The sequence below is a fragment of the Vollenhovia emeryi genome, unplaced genomic scaffold, assembly GCF_000949405.1.
Source record: "Vollenhovia emeryi isolate VEMERY1.0 unplaced genomic scaffold, V.emery_V1.0 DF939172.1, whole genome shotgun sequence".
Lineage (NCBI taxonomy): Eukaryota > Metazoa > Arthropoda > Insecta > Hymenoptera > Formicidae > Vollenhovia > Vollenhovia emeryi.
This window is the reverse complement of record NW_011967194.1, coordinates 1,203,113-1,229,427: the sequence shown is the minus strand read 5'-3', so window position 1 is coordinate 1,229,427 and position 26,315 is coordinate 1,203,113. Positions and strand designations below refer to the sequence as shown.

General features: G+C 48.1%; 1 protein-coding gene across 3 annotated transcripts in view; it reads right to left on the bottom strand.

Annotated features, from left to right (window-relative positions):
* LOC105563772 (RB1-inducible coiled-coil protein 1) overlaps positions 1-22,736 on the bottom strand; it is a 28,567-nt gene extending 5,831 nt beyond the window's left edge. The window contains exons 1-3 of one of the 3 annotated variants that reach the window (XM_012015670.1): positions 22,040-22,736; positions 14,047-14,255; positions 58-346 (exon numbers count right to left, since the gene is read on the bottom strand). In XM_012015670.1, coding sequence (XP_011871060.1) covers positions 58-346; positions 14,047-14,255; positions 22,040-22,107 — 566 coding nt within the window. In that variant the 5' untranslated portion in view covers positions 22,108-22,736. Of the gene's footprint in view, positions 1-57; positions 347-14,046; positions 14,256-15,565; positions 16,125-22,039 lie in introns of those variants that run through there. The other 2 variants (XM_012015671.1, XM_012015672.1) reach the window with 2 other exon arrangements.
* Positions 22,737-26,315: the final 3,579 nt, after the last annotated feature.

The following is a 26,315-nucleotide window of genomic DNA, read 5'->3' as shown; positions in this document are numbered from 1 at the left end:
TTTATGCATCAATGAAACAAAAAGTAACAGATGAAAGAATAACAAAAAAGATCGTACTTATCGAGAAGCTTCATATGCTGCTGCCTCTCGGCGAGGTACAGGACAAAGGCCTGCTGGAACTGGTCGGCTCGTGTTTGAAACATATGCGTGATGTCCTCGAGATTGGCGACTACAGCGGCCCAGCCCTGCTGCTGGAGATGCTGATCGTGGACCAGCCTCTCGCAGATCCTCGTCTGTTCTCGCGCCAGGCCGCAGCACTGCTGGGCCAAATGGGCACGTGCGCAAAGGGTGTGATAGGTAGCCGGCATCGCCAGCGAGGCGTCGAACTGAGTCTGCAGGTCGACATCTGACAAAGATCGAAAATCATAGTGAATACTCGGCTCCGCGTTTATTGCTAGCGCAAGATGGAGCGAGGCTATTTCGCCTGTCGGTTGAAGAAAAATTCGGACAGACGGTTTTTAAGACAAAGACGCTCCTTCCCGTTTCGAACATTTTTGTCCGATTTTTTTTCTTCAACCGAGCAAATTTACCCTAGTACTTTGCCAAATTATGGGCAACATGTATGGATAGTTACGTAATAAACGACCCTGGAATATTTCCCCAACAATGGTAAAACCTAGCAATGATAGCGCAAACATATGTTACGTCAATTCTTTCGAAAATTGTGCACCACGCAAATTACAGCGCAACACTGAGCAAATGCCACGGAACAACAATGTATCTCTCTCTAGGAATGTGGATTAGAGAAAGTTACGTTCATCCCGTGTGCAACCTCAATTCTAACTTCAGCAAAAAGATTCTTGCATTACCTTTAGATCATCGCGCGCTACGCTCGGGTGGGAATCGATGCATAATCGTTTTGTGTCAGGCGCCCGAAAGCGCGTACAACTTGGCAACTCGCGGCTGAACCCGAGAATTTAATGAGGTCCTATCAAGTTAGTGAAACGGAGACGCGAATGGGACACGAATGCTTTACACCACGAACAGCGATGAATCTGAAGCCTGAATCCATTGTAGATCGTATTGCGAGCCTCACAAAGGCAACGGATTCTCCTTTTACGCAGCGATAACGCGAATATTAATAACGAGCAATGGGAGAAAAACAAACTGTGCACCGGATCAAAGATTGAACCGTGTGGCAGGTGTATAATTGATCGGCGAGGCCCGCCAGAAAGCGTAATCTTGGCACGCGATGAAAATTCAAGGTCGCCGCGACACACATCGCTTCGGCAACCTTACGTCACACTCTAGATCCAAGAGGCGAATTGCGCTTTCAGCCACGTCTTTAATTAATTAATTCATGGGTGCAGGAAATCGCGAGGAAAACAATGGAGGGGAAAATACAATTGAAGAAAATTAAAATAAACGGGAAGGAAATAAGCGGGACGTATACCGCGGCGCGCGAATTTATAGACTGAATAGTTTATTTATCCTATTTGCGCATCCGCTATGCGGCGATAATGCATGTGCAACCGATTTCTATAAACCGCTGTCCGAGTGACCCTACTGATTTGCAAGTGTAACAAGTATCGTCTTTATGCGCGGCCGAACAATCGGCGATGCCGCAATACCGTCGTATTCGAAAGTCAGATAAATCGTCGGCAGATAATCGCGAAGAAGGAACAAGCGTACCGGATGTAATCGGTCGCGCTTGCTTATCGCGACTCCTTCGCGCCGACGCTCCACTTGCGGAGCGCGCCGCAGATGCTTAGGGATGGGCGATCATAATCGATTGCAACAAATATCGATTGTTTTTTCGCTAGAATCAATTGTTTTTAACCAATTTTTTTATGACACCGATTAATCGATTTTTTGTTTGCAACATCGTCCATCTCTACTTCGAACCCACGCGCGGGTTAAGAAACTGCGAGATTCCTTTTATCAAATCTGGAAGTCTCGATCTACGATAACCCCAGGCGGCAATAATTATTTCTTACACGCGTAACCAGTTTTATCGCCTTCCTGCACGCGTTGTGCGTTTTTACACCGCGCTAAAAAGATTAGAAATAAAAAATACTCAATACGCTCTTTGATCACGGGGCTGAAAGTCCCCTTGCGATCTTACTCCGTTCGCTTGCATCATTCGTACCGAGAATCTAGACGGCGTGAATCTTTTTTTTTTTTATTGCGGGATACAAAAACGCGCGCAATTATGTATAGGTAATTTACACGCGCGATTTCACAATGGACATTTCACTTCTGTCTCTCGAGAGTCTACAAGATTCAGCAATCACTAGAGGTGTGACATTTTGATGTTATTTTTTGGCATTCTTTTGCGTTTTATTTTTCCAGATTTTGCATTATTTTGATAATGTTTTTGATAATGCCGTGATCAGAGATGAGCAGGGCTTTAATAAGACAACTTGGGCCCGGTTTCACCACCGTTGTTTAGCTTTAAGCTTAGTTTAATTCGTTCTTTGTCTCTTTTCAACTATTCCTTTAGAAAGAGGCAAATAACGAATTAAGCTAAGCTTAAAGCTAAACAACGTTGGTGAAACCGGGCCTTAATGTTTTGATAGAACAATTTACGATATTTATTAAAACTAAACACATGTTAAAAATGTAATATAAAACGTAACATGTTAAAATAGCATGGAACAAATTACTGAAATTACATATCGACTAAACAAAAGTCTTAGGCATAAATCTCTTTGGTTTAGGATACAACATTGACGTTAGAAAGGTTTACTCAGGAAAATTGCGATTTTTGACGTTATTTGGACGGTATTTTACGTGTTCAGGGTCATTTTGCGTTTTAAAAACGTATTAAAACGAAGTTGGGGGCTCCAAAATATAAAGAAATGACATTAAAATGAACGTTTCTAGGGCATTTTGCGATATTTTGCGTACAAAGATAACATCAAAATGTCACACCTCTAGCAATCACATTCAATACAGCACATTTTTCCCCCTCATTTTCCGGTCGGAGTGTTACGCCGAAATGTGCGTTACCCCGCGTGTCTTTACGTAATACAACAAATCGATAATCTGGGGAGAAGCTGGACAGAAAGCTCCTCGCGAAACGAGCGCACACAAAAACATATTTTTCTTCAACCATAATCTACTTGAGAGTACACGATCGACCGCGCGCCGTTCCTTCAACTTTCACGGAGGAGATAATTGAGTCGCGAGAGATTATGCGCGACAATAAACATCATTGTGAAAAAAAGCACGGGGAAGCCTGGAAATATAACGTGGCGTAAATCATTGTCGGTTGTTGAACCAACGATCCTCATCGTTTTACGTATGGAAGATTTTTCTTTCGCTGAAAGTTTCTCCGCCCCCTCTACCCTCCCCACCCCTCTCTTTTTCTTCCTCAGAAGATATTCATTGCACGACAAAGAGAGAGAGAGAGAGAGAATATGGGAATTTCTGAGTTCGAGACACCGACAAAAATGTGATAAAGCAGCGATATAAGATATTTACGTCTATAGGTCTGATGCAGGTATACCGTACGTCATTTCATCGATCGCATCTTTTATAGAACGTGCCTGAACGAAAGTTTGCGTGTGCAACGCGCGTACTTCCAAGGGTCGTGGAAACCCTGCATTACGCCGGGACGCAGCTTCGCGACGGCTTTTAATACGTTCGCCACTCGCCGGGGTGGAGTGCGATTCCGATTCGGCGATTCCGCCCATTTTTTTTCCCCCCTGCAGGCCGGACCGCCCAAGTGCGGTATAATTGCCCATTCGCGATCACGGACGGGGTACTAGGGAACACATCCTGGGCTCGTTATCTTGGCGGAGTCGACGTACCGCGGCACCGAAGGCTATCAGCTAAATCCGCGACCTCGTTCGCACGGTAATTGCACGCGCGGCGCGGCCGAAAAAGAAAAATCGGACGCGATGGCTCGTGACGGGGGGCAATAAACGCCGGTATAATTGAAGCGCGGAGAAATCGTGCTAAAGGCGCATTAGACAGTCGACGTCGCAGTTTCGGGAAGTCCCGCGACTTCTAACGTCCCGTTGTTCAACGGCTGTTTTTTTTTTTTTGAGAAAAACAAATGCTAATGCACAAGTCGGATAAGAGCATCAATATTTATATCTTGTTTATGTCTCGGCGCGCCTAAACGTCGCGTTAAAGCGCACCTATCGCGTTCTCCTCTCAACAATATCCATTGTCGATACTTAAAGGAGTGCCGGGGCTTACGGCACTCCAGGCGTTTACTGCAGGAAGCACTCGCTGCTCGGCGAGTCCGTGAAACGGAGTGAGTCGCGCGCAGCACTCACGAGGAAACGAAATATATATATATTAATATCGTTCCACTTTCCCACCGGTAATTGCTCCTTCGTTTTGCGAAAAGCTTAACGGTACGGATTTGCAGCGTGATCGCGGAAAACGAAACAACGTTCTCCCATGGTGTCTCTTTCTCTCTCTACCACTCTTACGATCGCCCGATATCATTTTATCGTCGAATCGGCCTCGTCGCTCGATTCACGAGCGACGCGGACCCGGCAACGGCTTTCGCGCGCTTCGCGGGATCTCGAAAGAGTCGCCATTAAAGTACGAAACAAAGCCATCGGCGAAGGCTCGGCCTCGTTCACACGATAATTGCAGGCTGCGCTCTGGCCGAGCGATACACGGAAAATCGCATGGCTGCACCGCGCCGGCCGTTGCCGGGTTCCCGCGAGTATAACAACCGCCGCGAGCCGTGCACCACCCCGAGTGCGAGCGTTCGCCGGCAACAAGAAAGTGCATTTCCATTCTAATCTCCTCGGAGGTTCTACCGAGCCGCGATCTTTAACTTTCACCCGCGCTCCACCGTGGCAAGAGGGACGCGTTAATTTTCTTTCGCGTGCCGAGTTTTCCTCAATTCAAACGGCTCGCCACCGAGGTGGTTCGGACCGCGAAACACCGTGGTAATGCAAAGGCGCGAGTAAATGAAATGAATGAGTCTGAAGATACGTCGAATTATCTCAAGTCGACGCTTCCTTAACGAGGACACGAGTTCTAGGTGCGCAAAGTGCAAAAGGCGAGGGGGTAACCACTTGATGTAATCGTGGGACAGTGTCACCGAGATCATTATGAGACCCTTACGAAATCCCCGTGTAATCGGTTTGTCTTCGTTTTCAAGTTACCTCACTTGTTAGACAATAAACTTGAACATTTTCTCGGCTCGTTTTCATTTTCCAAAAAAAAATTTACTTCTTTCAGTGAGTATCCACATACTTATGAGCGCGTACCCTTTTCATAATAAGACTGAAGTAGTTGCCGTTAGAACAACAGCGAGTTGAAACGTTGATGCACCTTTGCGCGCAAACTTGGAACAATAAGCAGCAAATACAAATACAAAATTACTTTTCGTTAAGACCACGGTTGGACTAGTGGGAAAAGTAGGAAGCGAGGAAACACGTGGCCGAATGCCACAATCTTAACTGAAATTAGCTCTGCAAGCAAATACTTGTTAGTAAAATAGGAAAAGTATATTTTGAGGAAATCTAACAGCTCTTACGTATTTTTGAACGTGCATGTAAGAAAATTACTTGCAATTAGATGGGATTGTTTGTAATCAAATGAAATCGCGTAATCGGCGGGACAACATTTTAGCTGGTTGGTTACCCCGTTGGCGAAAGGTGGAGAATCGCGTCTCGACATTTTCGCCGAAGGAAAGACTAGGGGAAAAACTCGCGAGTAAAGCGATTATCGGATTTAAAGTTGCGCCACGATCTACATAAAATAATCAGCCGATCGCGCCAGTGTTACTCACACGTCCCGCATCATAAACTCGGGCTCCGGCCGAACAGTTGGCTGGGCCGGCCGCAAGGGAAGTGTGCTTATCAAACTATTATAATGATTATACCACGCGATCCGGAGGCATCAAAGGACCCGCCGCGGCGTTACGCGGAAAGCCAGGCCGGGCGCGTAGGCCGATCTGTCGCAACACGTGAGAAATAAGAACTACCGAGGACTACAATATAGCGCGTTGCACGCACACACATAATACGCCGTCGCGCAGAAGCGGTTACGACACGCGGTCGTACGCATGGAAATAGCAGGTATTCGTTGCGAGTGAGCATTTATCAAGCGACTGCACCAACTCGTTTTCGCGCTAACTACTCTGGGAAAGAAAAAAAGACAGTTAAGCGACCCACTTTGGGGCCCACAATTAGTTATCGAATCATTTGGATCGTTCGTAACTCTACTCTGGGAAAAACTTTGACCGTTTTTCTTGTAGTTAAGCAACTTCGCATTTCGGTTAGGACCTCTTAAGTGAAAATTATCTTTGATTAGTGCTACTTTAAAATCTTTAATATAGATAGAACAGCTGATTGCGATTTTTAGTTACGCGGGGTAAAATTCGTAAAAGATTAGAGTTACGAACAATCCAAATAATTCGATTACGAGGGGTAAACCGCTGAGGGCATTGCGGTGTACAGATTTGCGGCATTACTGGGCATTACTAGGCATTTTTGAGCCTTAGGTCTTGCTGGAGCATTATAAAGGTAAAATAAGGTAAAATAAGATGATAAGGTAAAGTAATGCCTACTGGGCATAAGTGGGCATTGGGGTACAAGATTTTGGTCAGCGGTTTCCCCCTCGCTGCTAACCTTGCCGAACGATTACTAATGGTGGGCCCCAAAATGGGTTGCGTAACAGTCTTTTTTTCCCCCAGAGTACTACCGATCGAATTGCGATTGTTTTCGAAAAATAGTGGGCATTCTAGTCGTGCACGGCGCGACGCGTAACGAGATGTGTGATTTGCGTAAAACGCGAGCAGTTTCCGGGGTGGTTGGCTGGGCAAAAATTTTGCTTCACAGCATCGTGCTCAATCGTGCGTAATTACAAATGTACGTCAGCTCCGCACACAGTACCCACCCTGTTTCGTGGGATTATACTTTGGAATTGTACCCGAGTAGAACAGTTGTCATACGAGAAAAGCCCGGCAGCGACGCGCGTTCGTGCGTGTGTGTGTGTGTGTGCGGTTATTAAATATTTATTCGCAATTACAGCCCGTGCACTTCAGAAGTATGAATCCGTCGGCCAGCGTCTAACGTTAGCGCAGTATCAAAGATATATCTGGAAATGACGTTAGCTTCGCGCTAGTAATCGTATTCACGTGCCACGTTCGTGAAACGTAACTACACGTTACCACAGAACGATAGCTTGCGCCGTACGATACAACGCGATCATATAAAATTAAGTCGCAAATGCAAATCATTCGGCGACAAACACTCGCGGTGATCAGCGACACCAAGATTCCTACGTGTCATCCTATTAATCTTACTTTGAACGGGACGCACGTATGACTTCTTGTGACACGTGCGACAATCTCGTAACGATGTTAAAGTTCTGATAAGCCGACGCTGTCAATTACACGTATGTTTATCTAGCCGAGTACTCGTCGCAGCAAACGGCCTGGCGCAATATGTATGTCGCCATTTAACAATTACATAAAGCTATTTGTAGCGAATTCGGTTGCTCGTAGCGCGCACTGAGTGCACGCCTGAAGCTCGTTTATACCAAGTTTTGTATTTAAGGATCGTCTTAAATACCTCTTGAAATATTCCTCGTCCAGTAAAGTAATCTGTACAGCATCGGTTTTTGGCGAAATAGTTTTTGACCATGTATTTAAGACAAATTTAAACATAAGATGAATTCCTAATGTTTTCGGCTAGAGTTTTGTTTGACGAATCTGTATCAATAAGGACCTGGAATTAGGTCGAAACGTTGTATTTTAAATAAACCGCCAAATTTTTTGCCAGTTTGGTCGACTGCGCGGTTTTCTTTTTAGTTAAATATAAGAATTGACTATAAACAAGCCTTAGTGTGCACTCACATATGGTTCCGACCATGATGTAAAGATACAAGGTGAACCAATCTGTTGGATGCGCAGTGTCGACCAATCAGAAGTGGCCCAAACTGCCGAACTGACCGATCAGAAATTTGCTCCAACTTTCAAGCTGCAAATCATTGCGGTTGAATGCAGGGAGAAGCAGTCAACGATTTGCCCCAAAAATTGGTTACATGCGCAATGTTTCACCTTGTATCTTTACACCATGGTTCCGATGATTCCGTAATGGAAATTTTAATCTCACGGATGAGAAACGTTCTGGACGGCCCTCCGAGGTTGACAGTCACGAAATCTTGGCCTTGATTGAAACCGATCGTCATAAAACAACTCGTGAGACTGCTGATATCCACTGATTAAACGTTACATCGACAAAATATAACGGGTATGAAAGTTTTGGTTTAAAAACCGGGACGAACTTAAGCATCGACCCCGCAGAATAGCGAGCGAAGTCTTTGACGGGGATACGGATTCGTTTTACCCTGCTTTCATTCGCGGATGCCAAAGTAGTCGAAACGAAAGATATACGACACGCCGTGACGCACGCGTCGACTCGCGCATGTGTCTCGCCAATATATCCCAGTGTGCTTAACGTTATCAACGTTCGTTATCAGTTACGCTCGCGCACTCGCTCAGAAACGTCCACAACTAGGGCAAAGTTATCTGCTTCCACACGGCTTTAAATTCTCCCGTCCTTTTTTTCGGTCACCCCGTGCGACACAGCCTCGATAGGCTGCGGCGGCAATATATTTATACGCGCGCGTGCGCGCATTCGCACGTCCGAGGTAACGTTGTCGCACGGCGTTGCACGGCGTCGCGCTCGGTGCAGCAATGTACGCGATTACGGTAATCTCTGTGTATGCACATACGGCCGAGTTACGTACGCGCGCACACGCTGGTATTATTGCTTTCCGCGGTTCTGTCCGAGGTCTCGCCGCGCGCCGGAGGTTTCCATCGACCGCCTCTCGGCCAAGTCAGACCAACGCGAGAACGTTTCCCCCGACGTGTTTCGCGCTTTATTGCTTCGGCCAATTCCCGGGCATTACCTTAACAATTCAGCTCTTAAGTCGGCACGCGATTCCTTCGCGACGTTAGCGATACGTTAACGCGATTTCCATTGCTGATTGCTATTAATTCAGCAGCAATGTACACGAGACGCTAAGAGAATGTACATATACATGTCGCTAATAGCAACTCAGTCGCGTCTCGCCGGTAAATTAAGTTTCTCGCGAAATGCTGAACGTTACGAGTCAATCCTCTGCCAATTGCTTTTGCATTCTGCTTGGGACGGGAGACATCTAATTCTTGCGAGGGGAAAATCTCGCTTCTGCCGATCGTTGACTCGAAAATCGCGAGAGCGGGACCTTTTCAAACGTGAAACAATGTTGAAGTGTCTATCAAGACAACTGGATAGAATAAGTTTCGGACTACGGTGCATTGCAATCGCGAAAATACAGGACAGCATCGGGGCAGGGAAATGAATAATATTGTACCTCTTTGTCTCGCCAGCTTTGTCTCGTTTAGAACGTTCCCCTGGAAGCCAGGAATGAAAAACCGCCCCGTGTGGTAACCTAACGAACCCCTAGCTACGGTATCGACTTTATATGCACATGCACTTGGCACACGCGCGCACACAGGGTGAAAACGTAATAGCCTGGGTCACGGTGACCCGGCGCGACTGTTCTCGGGTTTAACTTCAGCCTCACGGCGGAAGATCTAAACGTCGAAGTAAATTTTGTAAACCGACTACGAGTCGTCCTCGTTCGCAGGCATAAGAGCAGCGATGAAAATACGTCAACGTCGCCGATACTCACGTGGGAAATCGCCCGCTTACTTTCATCCGCGGTGTTGCGGAATTTTCTGTCAACGTGTCACAATTACCGATGCCACGTAGCGCCGTTCCCGGCGGGTGACACCTCCCTTTCGCTCTATACCGATCAAAATCCATTTTCTCGGAAACTGTCTCGCGCGATTTTCCGCACCAGATCGCCGAATGTAAAGCTACCACACTTAAGTGTACCGTGTAATACCGCCACATTCGAGGTACCAGTTCCTAAGTAGAATGGAGATTCGAGTTACGCGCTGATATAGGAGACATTTTTCCCGGTATATTAGCGCGAGGTGGAAATATACGCGGAGCGCGCGTTTGTGTTGTCTAGTTTAGCCAAAAAATGATCCGTATGGATGCTATACTGATCGTTTTACTGGCTAAACATTTCAAGAGACATTGAAGATGATCGGAAGAAAAGTTGATTTTCTAAAAACTTAAAATTATTCAGAAAAAAAAATGAGAAACGATGTAAAAAATCCAGATAAATCGTAAAATTTCTTGACTTCTCCCTGACGTTACCTCCAGATTTCTAAAATTCCCTGCCAATTCCCGGATTCTCCAAATTTCCCTGACCACTGGACACCCTGCTGTATCTCCGTGCAACGCGATAGCGGACGCAATTCCTCCCAATGCCGCGATATTGCGTATCGCAAACGAGACTACGTGTCCGTACGGTTATTAAAAGAGGAAGACTTATCGCGTCACAGGCAGATAATTACAATGCGCGTGTATATTTAGGAACGTATTTATGGATACCGGGGAAATAAGTGCTCCGATAAGGTTTCTACGTGCGACGACGTAAACGCGCGAGATAAACTCAAGGTATATTGATTGTATCGATTACATATCTTCACTATTGTGACACACTGATCCCTAATTATAAATATCTCATAATTCAAGGCGAACATTATACATCCATCGTCACTCGTTTCTCGTCGACGTTTCGTTCGGTCTAATGGTGGTCCCCGATCCTACCGACTATTGAGAATATTTTCCTAACCCAGAAATAATTGATGACGAGACGCGAAGAGAAAGACTCGTGCCGTTTTGTTGGTGATAAAACTTTCATCAAGGTCATTCTCGTGGAGAATCAAAAATCACAGGTCGAAGGTGGAATCGCGCGACGCCAGAGATATCGTGTCGCGGTAAAAAAAAAAATAATTTCAGTCGACCGGGAAGTCGAAAGTCAACTGACAGGAAATTGTTAACTTTCTTGGTAAAAGAAAGCTAACGCTTGAATGACGTGAGTCCGAATCGACTTGCGAGTAAGAGAAGTTCTCCAGATATCGCACCCACAGAAAAAATTTCCGGATCCAATGCTGTTGCGCTTGAATGTATCATAAAATAGGATCGATATAGCGACAATCGTATTTATTATAGAGAAAGGAATATTTTAAATGAAAAATTGTAAAATCTAGAATAAAAAGATAGTTTGTATCATCTCTTGTCGAATATCGCGGTGCCAACTTCGTGCGTTGTAAGATGGAGGGAAAATTTATTCTAAACGCAAGAATATATAAAGTTACTCTTGTCTCAGTATAGTAAGTCAATCCTTTTCAATTCGATGGAGGAGAATAAGAGTTATTGATTTTATTTTGACATTGTCTTACTTTTATACTAAATGAGGTTGCGAGAAATATAAATGTCTCAAGAATATTTGTTGTCTCGGTAACAGAAATCCTTTCCGAGGGTGCGGCGTTGAACGTGCGACGCTGAAAGTACAAACGAGGGGTAAAAGTGTCTTCCTCGTTTCATACAAGCAAGAGTCAGTTACTCATCTTGAAAGAAATAGGCAGCCTGTATCCCGTCGAGTTTCGCGTTTCTCGCGATCGATGATGGAGACGAACCCTCTCTAATGTCTGCTAATCAGCTGACAATTCCTACGTCACATCGGTGCCTTCGATTCCCGATAAACGGTCCCGTTCTATTTGCGACCTACTCGCGAATACTCGAAAACAATGACCGATTCAATGTCGCCTCTCCGCAGGGCCGATAATCCTGAGCTTAATTTAATCCCGATCCAAGTTGAGCATCTCGAGATACAATACATCTCGATGAATTTTTAACGACCCAGTGTTCCCTTAGCGGAAGTGAATTTAACGATCCAGTGTTATTTAATGCGCGTTCGAGGTTCATAACGTTGACAGTTCAGAGCCGGTAGTGATGGAAGCTCGTATCTTCCACTCGCTCGTTCCGTAAGCCTCGTGGACTCGTAAACGTCCACTCCTTGAGTTACCTTCGCCTGCACGCGTCGTAATTCAATTGACCGTAGAACGTACGTCTGCCATAATTCAACAGATGTCTCACCGCGTGTCCACTTCTCGCCCCTCGAGAGAGGCCGAGTGCATTCGATTATACATCGCGCGCGAAGCTCCTCCGTGATCGACGGAGTTGAATCCGCCTCGGACTGCTCGCCGCGACTTCGGCGGGCATCGCTGATTGACTATTTTTGCGACTCCGCGGAAAAGCGTCACGCCGCGCGCTGAGCGGCCTAGTTTCGCGTTCTATGCAACGGGAACTTGACGCTCTCGATGTCACGTCGCCGAGATGCAATTGCTCGCGCGCGCGCGGATGGAGAACCAGATGGTTATCCCGTGGATATCAGAATCAGGTCGAACGGTTGATCACGAGTCTCGTTAATAACGCGGGTCAAAGTCTCACGAAGGCGACGTCTGGGACCCAGCCAAGTTTTGCGCGACGACATGGAGATTCTATCGGACGCATAACGCGTTGTCGTTCTACATTCCGATGCCAATTAGCAGTCTAACGGCGTCCCGGATAAATAATCAAGTCCTTGTCCCATGCCTCCCATTATCTTGTACTCGCGTTAGAACGTCGCGCTGGACATGACATGCTAGCGCGAGAAAATATATACCCGATGGTGTAATTAACAGGAATAAATCTAGCAGCTTTTGCATAATTATCGCATCAGCGGTCGTTACAGAGAGAAAGACAGAGACGCAGATCAAAGGAAATACAAAAACGATAATAATCAGTAAAATGTACGCTCATTAAGTTGCGTTTGCAGCAGTCGTATACCTAACGGTTTTTTATATTACCGATGCGAGTCACTGGAAATTACCGTGTTGACTTATGTTAAATTGACGTGCGTAAAAAATGGACTTAATAAAAATTGCACGGTTTCAAGACAGACTTTTTACGTCCCAGTGAAACGACACTCGAAGTACACAAGGATCATCTCTTTAATTATTTAGACACATAACGTTTTTTGCATACAAGTATTAACGTGAAATCGTCGTAAGTTAAATCCGTGTGTTTTCTAATTTCCCGACTTAACACGCGCGAAATAATCAATTCAATTTAATGCGACGTACATTAAATAAGTCGATAAAGATTTATCGATATCGATTTATATGAAAGTTCCGCTTGGATCCTTGGAAAATCCTTGGTGCCGATCCCAGCCCCGGCTGAGACCGCCGGGTCGCTCGCGTCGACGGTGCGTATATTGGTTTCGCGATGGGTGTGATTTGCGGTCGAATCACGAACGGTCTAGAAACACGGCTCGCCGCAAGAAGTATGCGTGCTGCTAAATCATAGCTCGCGCCTCGATCGTGCCACGATCGGGGAGAAAGAGAGAACGAGCGCGGTAATGAAGCGAGTCGCCGACACGCGGCGACCTAACGGGACCAAAACAAAGAAGAGAGTGACTAAAAGAAAGTATAAAATAGGACGACGCGCGACGTATCGCCTAACTAAACTCTCGGGGATTAAAGATAACGGGATAAGAGCGGGAGCAGGCAACCTCTCCGTTCGAGAGCACCGCGCGTTGTTTCCAGAGTTCCAATTTCATTCTAAAAATGTAGGAGCATATTCTATACATCATAAACTATTGATTTAAGCAAAACAATTTTTTTTTCGATTTTTTGGTCATTTGAAAAATCTTATCGATTGTTTTTCCGACACGGCTGTCTAATGAACCGCGCGCCGTGATAGAATCTTCGGCCTCGTTAGCCGAAATTGATGGCCAGTATACGCAATACCGACAGAATTAAGCCGTGAGGCTTTAATGATACGCTATCGGGCGTTTCGAATGAGTTGACGAATTTATCGCGCTACACGGGAAGAACCGGTTCATCCCGAGATACACGCTGCTGGTGTAAGTATCGCCGCGCGTACGAGTAGTTATAATAGACGCTGATTAATTTGCAAAAACACGATCGCTCACGCGTCATCGGCGACGATATTTTTCTTCCGGCACGATTTCGTAGCAAGACCGGGAGACTTTAATGCTAGTTTTCCTCTTGAAAAAAGAAAAGCGTGTGCTTCGCAGCAATGGAATATCTTCCGGTTAACGTAATCGATTCGCAGCAACGTGATTACGCGAGATGACGCGTTCTCGGGAAATCATCGTTGATACTTTGTGCGATAAGAGTCACGGGCGAGGAAAAGGAAGCCGACTACTCACCGGAACCGTAATCTATACTCGGCGTGGGCGGGAGGCTGCTCTCAATGGCGGCTTTGCTGAACAGATAGATCGGATTCGTGTCGGTTCCAGCCGAGTAGGAGCACACACGTGCGTTCGGTTCCAGGCACTCGCCTCCGCTCATGAGCAGCACCTGATGCGCCGCTACCACGCCACATTCCCTCTCGATCGCCTCCATCAGCTGGCTGACACTGCACAGAAAAGTCAATTACGCATCAACGATCGGTTTCAATAAAGGCTGCGCTTGAAACGGCACGGAACGCAGATTCTTCGCTCGCGAACTTCTCCTCGAGCTTCACTCGGAAACTTTTTATCTCCCCTTCGTGACTCTCTTAGAATAACAAACAATTATATCGGCGCTCAAACGTGTCTTTGTCATCCGCAATTATGGCAGCACACATAATAGGTATAGCTTCTAGATTTTCAAGTATCGTTGCACGCGGAGAGAATTTTCTCTCAAAATTGGTCCCGCAGATCGTGTAAACGTGGGACAATGTGGCGTTTCGAAGAATTTTATGACTTTTTTTATTTTACCATACATTTTACTAGTAAAACGATAGTAAAATGTATGTAGTAAAATACATTTTACTATAAGTAAATGTATTTTACTAGTACAGTAAAATGTATTTTACTGCCATTTTACTAGTAAACCGTATGGTAAAATTTTACAAACTCTAATAAAATTCTTCGAAGCGCCACGTTGTCCCAGAATTTTATAAGTTTTTGGAAATTTTACCAAACATAAAAAAAACTTTTTGAAATTTTACTAGTAAAATTTAAAAACTCATAAAATTCTAGGACAACATGGCATTTTGAAGAATTTTATTTTACTAGTAAAATGCATAGTAAAATTTTACAAAACTCATAAAATTCTTCAAAATGCCACGTTGTCCCACGATCACATGACTTGCAGGGTAAATTTTAAAAGAAACCTCTCTCCGTGTAGGTCTAAGAAAATATTAAGATACTTGAAAAAGTATTAAGCTAATTAAAGTGTAAATATATGGATTGTACATACAGATTAAATGGAGTACGTGCGGTTCGATAAAAGTGTTAAACATACGATACGCGTGTTTGTCGAGCCCGATAAAAAAAAAAGTATCGAACGTATCCTTTCCGGATCCCCCGGGTCGAAACTGCGAAAGTCTTTTCCGCTTCGGTAAATCAGGAGCGATATCACGCCTTCGGGCAAAAAAGGAGCGCTATTCGGTTCAAAGACGGTTACGCTGATTACGACCTGATTTCCGTAAAGATCTCGTACCGCGATCGTAATTGCCGGATGGTGCGTTTCCATCGCCGGACGCGATGCAACGGTGAACAAGTAACGAGGATAAAAAGACGATCGGGCGCGTATTGCGAGCGCTTTAACGCGCTAGAGCCGGCGATCGGCGTAATAACGCGAGGATAGATGCGCTCGGAAGGACAATCGTCGGGGGCCTCGCACGGCTGACGTAACGTGATTGAGTATATTGCCATTAATTCTTAAAACAGATGGACGTACCTGTTTCAAGTACGCTGGCGGTGCACGTGCCTCGAAAAATCTGCGGCGCGAGTAATTAAACTGCCACCACTCTGTCAATCACGTACGCGGCGGCTCGAGTGCGCTGATGCAAAAAGCGTCGAGAGGCGGTCGAGGAAAGAAATGGGGGGGGGGGAAGGAGAGGGGACGAAAAAGAAGAGGTAAAAACCGACGCGTGACGGCGTGGCGTTGCGTAATCGCGCGTAATGTTACACTCTCGAGTTTTATCCGCCGCGGCAGTTTTTAATTTTCGACGTTTAACTCCCACGTCTTTTCCCACTCTCGGCCTCCAATCGCGTCCCGCTCGCGACGCTTTAACGTGCCTCGCGTATCGCGATAGGTATGCGTTTTTATCCTTTACGACGTTTTAAAAAAAAGTCTTGACTCGTTCGGAAAACGACGGTCATAAATGACGCGTAAAAGGAATCGGAGCGCTGCGCCGGGCATCTTTAACACTTCGTGCAAGGTTAAATAACGGATAAGGAGCGCGCTCTTGGCTTCGAGGAGCGACGAGAAGGCGAGGAAGACGCGCGGCGCATTAATATAAGAGAAACGACGTGCTCGCAGTTAAAGCTGATAAAACGGTCGCTAACGTCGATTGTCGCCGCTCGTCCTTTTCCTCGGGGTGAAAGGGAAGATCGTCTCCGGCGCGACGCTCGCCGGTTACGTAATAATCCGCGTATACGATTTTCGTCTTCTCGGCGAAAAGGTGTCGAGCGATTCAACGCCGGAGCTAAAGATCTCGGATCGCGCTGGCGCGGCGTCGGGCGTCGGAAGCGCCTCGCGCATCTGGCACGGGGGAAACGTACAGCGCGGAATTATCGCCAGTCACTCGTGGCCGACGCTACTACAGCTGACTACGCGGGAGCACGTTCAACCGCGCGCCTCGCCGCGTCCCGAGACTGCGTGTCGTCGATGGTTACGCACGCGTCACGTTACCGCGCGGCGCGGCTCGTATTTCACTCGTACACGCGACGGCGCGAGTTGCTGCGATTTCTTCGCGGTATCGGCTTCTCCGCGAAGAGGAAAGAGAGAGAGAGAGAGAGGGGGGGGCGGGGGGAGGGAGCCCTTCTCTTATTCAAATCAGCGGTTATACATTTGCGTGCTAATAGATCTTTACGGCGCATGACTCGTAGATCGTCCAAACTCTCGAAAGGGGCGCGATATTTTTAGTTCGTTCAACTCTCAAACCTTTCTCAGGAAAGGCAGTGGCGTTGCTCGGAAGGAAACGTCTCCCGGGAAACCGGAGCAGCTGTGATGCGCGGGTACCGCTTTAGTTATTTCAATTATACGCGCAAGCGCGTCGAAACAGTTTCGAGTGGCCGAACGGAACCCACGGTGTTTACACCGACGGCCGCGCATGCACTTTACATGAATTTTCACGCGAGGTGGCTTTACGCGGAAAGATTAACAAGACCGAAGTCGCGTCTCGGCGTCGACCTCACGATTGTGAGTGCGACGTTGGCTCGCGTGATTTTCATCCGTGCGATGCGCAGATAGTCATTATCGACTAACGTAAACAAAGCGAAGGTAACCACGCGAGATACGAGCGGTGGTAGCCAGAGTGTGTTTTTGCAGATGCCACTGTTATTAAGAGCCGTCTAGCTCAGCGTTTAATCGCGACGCTACGGCCGGGCGGTTATTTACTTGTTGTTCTCGCGCAGTGGACGCGCGATCGCGATTACCAAACAGACGCGGGGGAACAAGAGCAAATCGGGGCGGAGGCGCCCTCGCGAATTGACACAGATCGTTAATTGCTGGCGACGAACGGGGCCGATGAACTCGTCTCCACGACCGCTGTCTTATAGCGGCCGCTCGCACCGATGGAACACGATGCTACTTTACCTACTAGATTCCTCGCGAGAGCCAATAAGGATCCAGAGCCTTAAGGCCTGTGTCCACGATGCTAGAACTTGGGCCAACACGGGCCTTTAGATCAGGCGACTTGACGAATTCACAAATTGCAGTTCAAACCGATTGACTACCCCCCGTATTCACCAGATCTAGCCCCCGGTGGCTTTTTCTGTTTCCTAAACTCAAAGTTGGGCTCGGAGGACAGAAATTTTCATCGAACGAGGAGGTCGCAGCATCCGTAGATGCCTATTTTACGGAGCAAGACGCCAGCTATTATTTGAACGGATTAAAGCGGTTGGGAGCGTCGCTGGATTAAGTGTGAGCTTTTCAACCCACCCTCGTATTACTACTGGTGTAAAATCGAGATACGACCTTGCGAAAGAGAATCAGTCGATATGCATCTTACCTAGAATTTTTTTCAGTGCGTATTTAACACGACCGTAAATACAAGAACCGATTCCGAACAAGCCGCGGTGTGCACTCACAATCGGCGCGAGCGACCGGGTTCGCCGTTGATCTATTCGGGGATGCAAGCTGGAGGGACGCGGCGCAAAGAGAGAACTCGTACGCGTGCGATTCATTTTATAATAAATAATAATCGGGAAGCTGTGACGCGCCGATTGAGATCACGGAGGCTGCGTCGCGGCACCGATTACGCAATCGCCCTCGTCCCGCGTCAAACGTCGTCGGTGATTTTTTACTCAATTGACACTCTTGACGTCACGTCACTCGAATGTGAGGCGAGCCTCGTCGTTAATCCCTCAGAACGCTGCGCATTAAGAGCCCGCGGCTCGTTACCCGACCCGCGATTCGGCACGCGCGACGCCCGGCACAATGTAGAACGCGCGCGTCGCGAGCCAAATTGGTGTATTTTCAGTGCGCGCGTCAGTGCCGCGTGCGCGCGCGCGTTTCTCGAAAGCGCATAATCGCCTCCGCCGACGAGACGCGGAGCGATGCGTTCACCGCGCCGACACGATGTCTCCATTCGCGCGGCCGAAGGTCGTTTATCATACGCTAAACTGATGCGTAGAAATTATAATCCCGCGCTCCCCTCCCCCCCCCCTCCACCCCGCGCAGCGTCGGTCTTTATCGACGTGGACAAATGATCGTGATAAATGGGATCGACTTTCCTTTTTTTTTTACCCGTTCTCCGACAGTTCTCTCTTCAAAATGAACGTAAGTGATCATCGCCAATTACATGGTAAAGATCTAGAGAGATATCATGTCTTCGTGGCGACATGCCTAACGTACACTGATAAAAAAAAATATTACTTGTGAAAATTAGTCGTTGGGTGGCTCCTAATAGCTTATTAACTTAAATTTAAAAAAATAATAAATTGGCTCTCAAGCTTTCGCGGCTGCTGTCTTCTTCAGTCGTAATGGCTTCCGGATGGTTGCCGCGTCCGTTTGCAGTGTGTCTTCAATTTCTTCAATTTAAGTATTTATTAAATATCAAACAGTAGATAATTGTAAATTTAAAAATTTTCACTTTAATTCTATAAAATGTTGTTACCAAGATATACGTTTTACAGCGAAGAAAATTGGATTTCTCGTTTGACAAAGACAATGATTTCATTTAATAAATAGTGCTTGTCTGTCTCATGAAATCTTTATTTGAATGCAGAAAATGTAATGATTTAAATTAATTTACTTAATATAACATACAGATTCACTTGAAATTTGATATTTTTATTTAAATAGAATAAATATTTACTTCAGTAAAAAAACTTAATTTTAAGTAAATCTATTCACTTAGTTTAAAAATAATTTTTTTCTCTGTGTACGTATTTAACTTTTTTATTTAATTTACTTCCTTTCTTCTCTCATACTGGTCAAATCATACTGATACATTTGGCATATAAGTAGTTCCCATTTCTGTCCAGTGGGCCTAATGGTATGTGACCACATGCCATACGGCGACTAGATGCTGTAGAATACACTTGAAAAGGGCCAAAACCCATGGTCGCAATGTCGTGTTACAATAAAGAAAATTTTCCTGTATGTCCGATACGAGTGGGTGTTTATCTTATTATCTTATTTTATCTTTACAATGCCCAAAGATGCCTAGTAATGCCTAGTAATGCCCAGTAACGCCGCAAATCTGTACACCACAGTGCCCTCAGCGGTTTCCCCCTCGCATGTGTAGTTACCGTTGACGTATCGATAAACAATCGCGCGCTGCGCAAAATAAATTCTTCGTATCCTTCCGCATTAATTTGCATAAAACAACGATTTCATAATTAACGGCAAGACGCTTCGACCGACGGAAACGACAGTTTTCTCTCCTCTTCTCCCGCGAGTGTCACGATCCTCGCTCGATACGCGCGCGCAGAGCGCTCTACAAATTGCGATTATTATTTTAACGGCGAGTATTCCGATACTGCATTATCGCGAAAATATTATGCGAGGTTCAACGTTGAAGTATCAAAGTTCCCGCGCGACGTATTACATTTTCGGCAAACGGCGGAGTATCGCGCCGATATTCCAGCAATTTCAACGGGGAGCATTTCTTCCCGGCAATTAAAACGGAGCGAAGAGGAAGAGGAGAGGTGGGAGGATGTAGCGAGATTCAGCTTTCTATGACATTACTTTTTTCTTTCGCGAGCGCAAAGACGCATTCGCAATTGCACTTTTCCTTTAAATATAGCTAAGTGGTTTTTTGCATTAATCGATTTCTCTTGACATTCTATTATATAAATATTAAGACAAGGTCATTACGAGGAGAGAACGTTTCGCAATATTTCATAAGAAAAAGCGTAGAGATAAAATATGAAATATCCCGGCGCGCGCTCACTCGTCGATCATCTTTTCCTAACAACAACATTTACATTGCGGAGCGACGAGAGGGGGGGTCGACTTTTGCAAGAAAAACATATATGCCTCAATTTAAAGGAAAGCGCAATCTTGCAGATACACCGCGGGTACATCCAGAGGCGGGCACTTGCCCTCCCCGGAGGAGCAAAAAATTTAACACTCGCTCTGCTTTTGATAAAGAGAGATTTATGCAGCAAGAGTATATATAAATTTCAATTCATCCAGTAATTTTGAAAGTTTGAATCACGCTCAAGGCGTAAACCGCTGAGGGCATTGCCAAGATAAAATAAAATAAGATGCCCACTGGGCATCGATGGGCACTGGTGCACAGAGAGAAAGATTTCTTTGGATTTAGTATTCCTATTTATTTGGTTGAAATTTGTTTCATTGAAACAATATATGCTTATACGAAACATTATATGTTTTGAATAAGAATTTTGTTGTTTTATTCAAACAACCTGTATTATTTGATAGAAAAAACACTATTATTTAAAGTAATATCTTTCAATGAAATAATTATATTATTTGGCCAGGCGCTTATAAAGTTTGGTGCTGCCACTAGATGGCCGCCGAACTCGTAAGTAAAATCGCGGCAGCTATGATATATAAGCGACCGCATCAGCAGACGCAGTTTAATCATTTAATAGTCTATTTTTTATTATGGCTGAACATAGTGTACTAATTCAGTGTTTATCTTTCTTTTTTTAATGAAGGGAAAATTCTAATGTAGAGAGAGAAAGATGTATGCATATTTGTTTCACATATTTTCTATCAAACGATAATGCTGTTTGAATGAAACAATAATATCGTTTAGATTAAAGAGAATGTTCCTTTCGTTTCAAACAAATATTTTATTTGAAGTAAAGCTATTTATTATTTGAAAGGTCAAATAATCATATTTGTTGAACCAACAATTGGTTTGTTTGGACTATTCCAAAAGATTTTCTTTGAATCTAATAAAATTTATTAAATTCAAAGAAACCGTTCTCTCTGTGTGTACATGGATTTTGTCCAGCGGTTTACGATCACGCTCTGGAAAAAAACCTTGTACGGACGCCCTCGGGTCCCAAGAATGCGTCCGTGAAAGAAATCCTTCTCGAAACCTTTTCGAAGCGCCGGAATTTCCGGTGGCGGCGAAGAGAGGAGGACGCGATGGGGGATCCGAGGCGGTCGGGGGTATCGAAAGAGCGGCGCTCGTTTGCATCATGCGCGCGTGTCGTCAGCTTGGCCGAGTTTCGCCGTCGGGTCAAACTCGTGCGCGCCACGAGCCAACCCACACCCACGTGCGTCGCGCTGCGCCGCGGAGCGAAGCGGAGCCGCGTCGATTTCGTCGTGCATTATTTTCGGCGCGAGTTGGCGCGCAGCGACGCGACGCAGAGGAGAGGCTCTACGACAGTGGTTAGTCGCGGGAGAGCCTCTTTCTTTCATCCGGGCGGGAAAAGGATCGATACGTGACTCGTTCTCTCTCCGTCCCGTCACGATTTTTCCAAAGGGTCCCACGGGGCCGGACACGTTGCGACGCGAGCCTCCCGCGTCCCTCGCCCACGCCCGTCGCACGCGGAGGCGGCGCGCTTTTGCAATTCGTTGGCCTTCGCGGCGCGGGAATCCTTGGATTCTCTGTTAGGGAATCGCTCGAAACGCGGGCGCGCGATTATTATTTATCGCCGCCGTCGACGCAACCGGCACGCGAGTCGGCCGCGAGACACACGCAGCGCGGCGGTGTTATCGCTTCTTACATAATTGGCGCGGCCGTGTCGAGGAGAGAAGGTTTAAACGCGTACGCCTTACCTTTGCAGCGCCAGCCTGATGTCGAAGGTGATGGTGCTGCCGGTGTCGACGTGAAAGATGTAGAGCATGTTGCGTCTCGTGGATGGCACGGCCGACGACGAGGAGAAACTGCCAGCGTGAGCTCAGGCTACAAGTTTTTTCCTCCACGGCCCCCTCCCTCCACCGTGGGCCCCGGCGACAGGACGGTTCCCTTTAGTCAGCTCGCCCGGGGCCGTACCCCACGTTCACGATCGTTCGCGAGGCCGGCCCCCTTGAGACTATGCCGCATCGATCAACGCGATCCTCGCCGACGTCGATCCAACGAGGCTACGCAGCCTCTGAGAATCGCGCCGCGTTGTCGTGTATCATCCAGATGTCTGGCGCGCGCGAGCGCGTGACAGCCCGCGAGTCCTCGTAGTCTCCCCCGAGAGAGCCTCGAGTCAGCGACGTCCTTTGTTCCTCGCCGCGGGGGACGAGCCGGCAGGACCAGAGAACGCTCGTGCACCACCTTACGTCATTCCGATTCTCCCGGCGGATCTAGACACTGGGCATCGCAGTCTCCTCTCGTTGCACACGCCGCTTCGCCCAGCACCGTTGCCGTCCGATCGCTAAAATCGATGCGGTCTCCACACAGCGTCGCGGCGCGTCGTCGCTACGTCAGCCGCGACGAAAATCGCGGCGCGCCAAGTGTCGGCGATCGATTCGGCGACGGCGACGGAGGGCCCCGTTCCGGGTGGCCGAGGACGCGGACGGGGCGCGGCGGGCCGATTCACGCTGGCGCGCCGGGGACGAGCGGCGACGCGTCCGTCGTAGCTGCTGCTGCTGCTGCTGCCGCCGCGTCGGATCAGCTGCTCGGCAAAACAAAGCACTCGCGCGCCGCGTTACGCCACCGCGTCCGCCGCCGCCGCGCTCTCTCGCACCCCGTCGCTCTCTCGCTCGCTCGCTCCCCGACACGAGCGACACCGCCGTTCATCGGCGACGGCGGTCCGCTCGTCGCACTGGCCTCGTCTCCTGGCGACGCTGTCCGGGGGGGGGCGGGGGGGACGGTCGTCCCTCGCGAGAAGGGAAGAAAACACACACCGAGCGACCGAGCCCGCGACGCCCGACACACAACACAAACAACGCTGCGCCGTGCGCGCACTGTCAGCCGACGCGCAAGAGTCGCTCGCGCCCGAACAAAGAGACTCCGCTTTCCCCGCCGCTTTTCCACTCGTCCGCGGGTCTTCCCTCCTCGCCGACGGCTGTCCGGATCGTTCCGCGAAGAGCTGGCTCGGGCAGCGGCACGAGAAATGCGTCGGTCGGGGATCTCTCGCCTGGATATAATTGGATGGAGGGGAAAGGGGGAGGGGACGACGGGCGGACCTGCTCCGCACAGTCCCGTTCTGCGTATCGTACTGACGCAGCGCGTCGCCAGCTGTTTACTGCCGCCGCCGCCGCCGAGCACGGCGGACAGAACGTCCGAGGCGCGCGCGCGCGCGCTGGTGGGGGGCGGTGACTCCGCCAGTCGCCGGGGCGCGCTCCGCGGCGCTGCTGTCGCGCAGCAGCTAGGAACGGACGCGCGGCTCCGGTCGTTCCGTTTCCTGGAGCTTCCTCCCGGGGCTGAGAAAACGAATCGGTGAGTCTGCCGAGCGGGCCTTGGCGCGCACGCGATGCGCATTAGTGCGAGCGCTAACTCGCCGTTAGAATCTGGAACGACCGGCTCGCTGCGACTCCAGTTCGCCGCAGGTTCGGGAGAGATAAAGTCAACGGCACACGATACTATTTTTCCTACTGGATTCCTTACGAGAGCCAATCAGGATTCAGCCTTAAGTCATCTGATCGAAAACTCTGCATTCTGATTGGCTCTCGTAAGCAATCCAGTAGGAAAAATAGTATCGTGTGCCGTTGGCTTTACTTTGTAAAAGTATATCTAGTTGCAGGTTTTTTTGCGCGCTAAAAATGTAACTAGTTGCAGTCGCTGAAACAGCAGCGAGTCCTTAGCTTGCGGTTACTTTCTTCCCCGCCGGGAAATAATTGCACAAAATTCTGAACGCGCGCCGAACGTCGGCCCTGCGGATCGGCGATCACGCTCGTGACGTCAGCGAGCGCATGCGCCGCGGCTCCGTTTTGCTGCGAGAATAATGCATGTACATCTGACCCAGTGCACCGACGCTACGCTAATTAAACAGCGGGTTTGGACGATAAGTATGCTTTCCTCCGCAACATCTACGCACGCGTTTGCACGCGCGTCGATAGCCGGTATCGAGATCATCTATTCGAGCGAATCACGGGACGATCAGAGCAACGTGCGTCGTTACGCGTGTCGCAATATCTTTCATCTTGAAAACAAAGCTCCCAGCGTTTCTCGGAACTCCGTGTCGTAAACAACAAATAAACGACCGAGCTGACGCTATGAAATGTGTATAGATTCCAAAAGGTAAATCGCAAGGTCCACGGACCTTTGTATCCACCTGCGCATTATTCTTATACGCTTCTCCCCTGCCGTAGAAAATGTTTCGCAACGAAGCTGCCTTTCTGACCGTCGGCGGCTTCTTGAAAAATATCCCCGACGCGAGAGTTCGCGGCGCAAATCCGACGCCCGGTCGTGAAAATAACATCGCAATTTCGGTGCCTTCTCCTTCGCGTTCAAGTCGCGTAGCAACGCGCGACTCGCGCCGTTCGATCCTCTCGTCGCGCTTGCGCGACCTCGGGACGCGCCGTAGCGCTCCTCTTCTGCCGCCCGACGACAAAGCGTATTCCGAGGCGAATGCGATGAATGGGGGAGGCACCGAGGAGGCGAGGATGCGGACGCGCCGAAGACTTTCGAGCGATGCAGCGCCGGCGACTCCGCGTCACGTTTGTTTACCCTCCGCCGCGCGATCGATATCCACCGCGCTCCTCTCATTTCATATTTATCTTTCACTTCTTTTCGCATTTCATTTTATTTCCCTCGCAATCTTATCCCGACCGCTGATCGCACGCACTGTTCACTCGCCGTTTAACTTCTCGTAATAACTGTTCCTATACGCTTTACGGGACTTGTCCCAGAGCGTGTGGTAAATAACGATTCTCTCTCCTCCACTATTTTTCTTTTTGTGCCCTCTTGCTCGCCGTTCAAGTTCCTTTCTTGCATACTCGTAGGCCCGGTTTCACCTACGTCGCTTAACTTTCAAGCTTAGCTTGATTCGTTCTTTGTCTCTTTCCAAGTGTCACTTTAGAAAGAGACAAACGCGAATTAAACCGAGATTAAAGCCCAATGTCCACGATGCTAGAACTTGGACCAAGTTCTAGCATCGTGGACATTGGCCTTTAGGCCCAGTTCAACAGTGGCCAGTTAGCTTAACTAGTTGTCAAGTACCCAAGGAGAAGAAAAAGTCGGATGATGTCAATTTGATGTCATATTGACCAAACTTTGACATAAATTTGGTCAATATGACATCAAATTGATATCATCCTGACGTTTTCTTCTCCTTGGGTACTTGACAACTAGTTAGCTAACTGGCCACTGTTGAACCGGGCCTTAGGGCTTTAGGGGACTTGTCCCAGAGCGCGTAACAAATAATGATTCAGATTCTCCCCTCCCGCCCTCTCTTCCTCCCCCTCGTCTCTCCAGGCCGCTCGCGGGGATTGCGAGGAAAACACCTCGATCCGAGAATATCGTTACTTCCGAAAATAACGCGACAGCCGAACCCGAGGCCCGCGATCGCTCGCGCGTATCCGCGCGAGGTTCGACGACACCTTCGGGGCCGGAGGTGAGATCGCCGTGCGATGCCGTAAGCGCGCTGGGCGAGAGCAGATTTAGCAACGTCTCCCCCCGCGCGAGGAGGGCAACAGGCGTAGATGCAAGAGGCATATTACGCGCGGAGCCGCGACGTAATACTTTCGATTCGGCGGCGAACGACGCGACGCAGTAAGCGCGAAACGGGACGCGTTTTTCGCGCTTCTCTCCGTATTACTTTTATTACGATAAGAGGAGTGTCGCGCGCCGCGACCAGCGCCGTTTAACGCGCTTACTCTTTGGCCAAGTTATCTGGAATTGGAGACCCGGCGCGTTCGACGCTTTTTATCTCGAGTTGCATTAAGCCCGACGCGTACAAAACCCGGGCAAAACACCGCGAAGGTCCCCATGTTTTTGCCGGGTGCCGAGCCAAGGACGGATCGAGAGTAAAAGTGTTACGTTACGTCGCCGGTCCGACGAGAATTCGGCGTTCGCGGAGCCGCCGCGACGCACTTTGCGATCCGCACGCCGGACGACGCCGCGAATAATTAGAATACAATGAAGCAGCCTAGACATGCTGAATTTCAATTCGAATGCGTA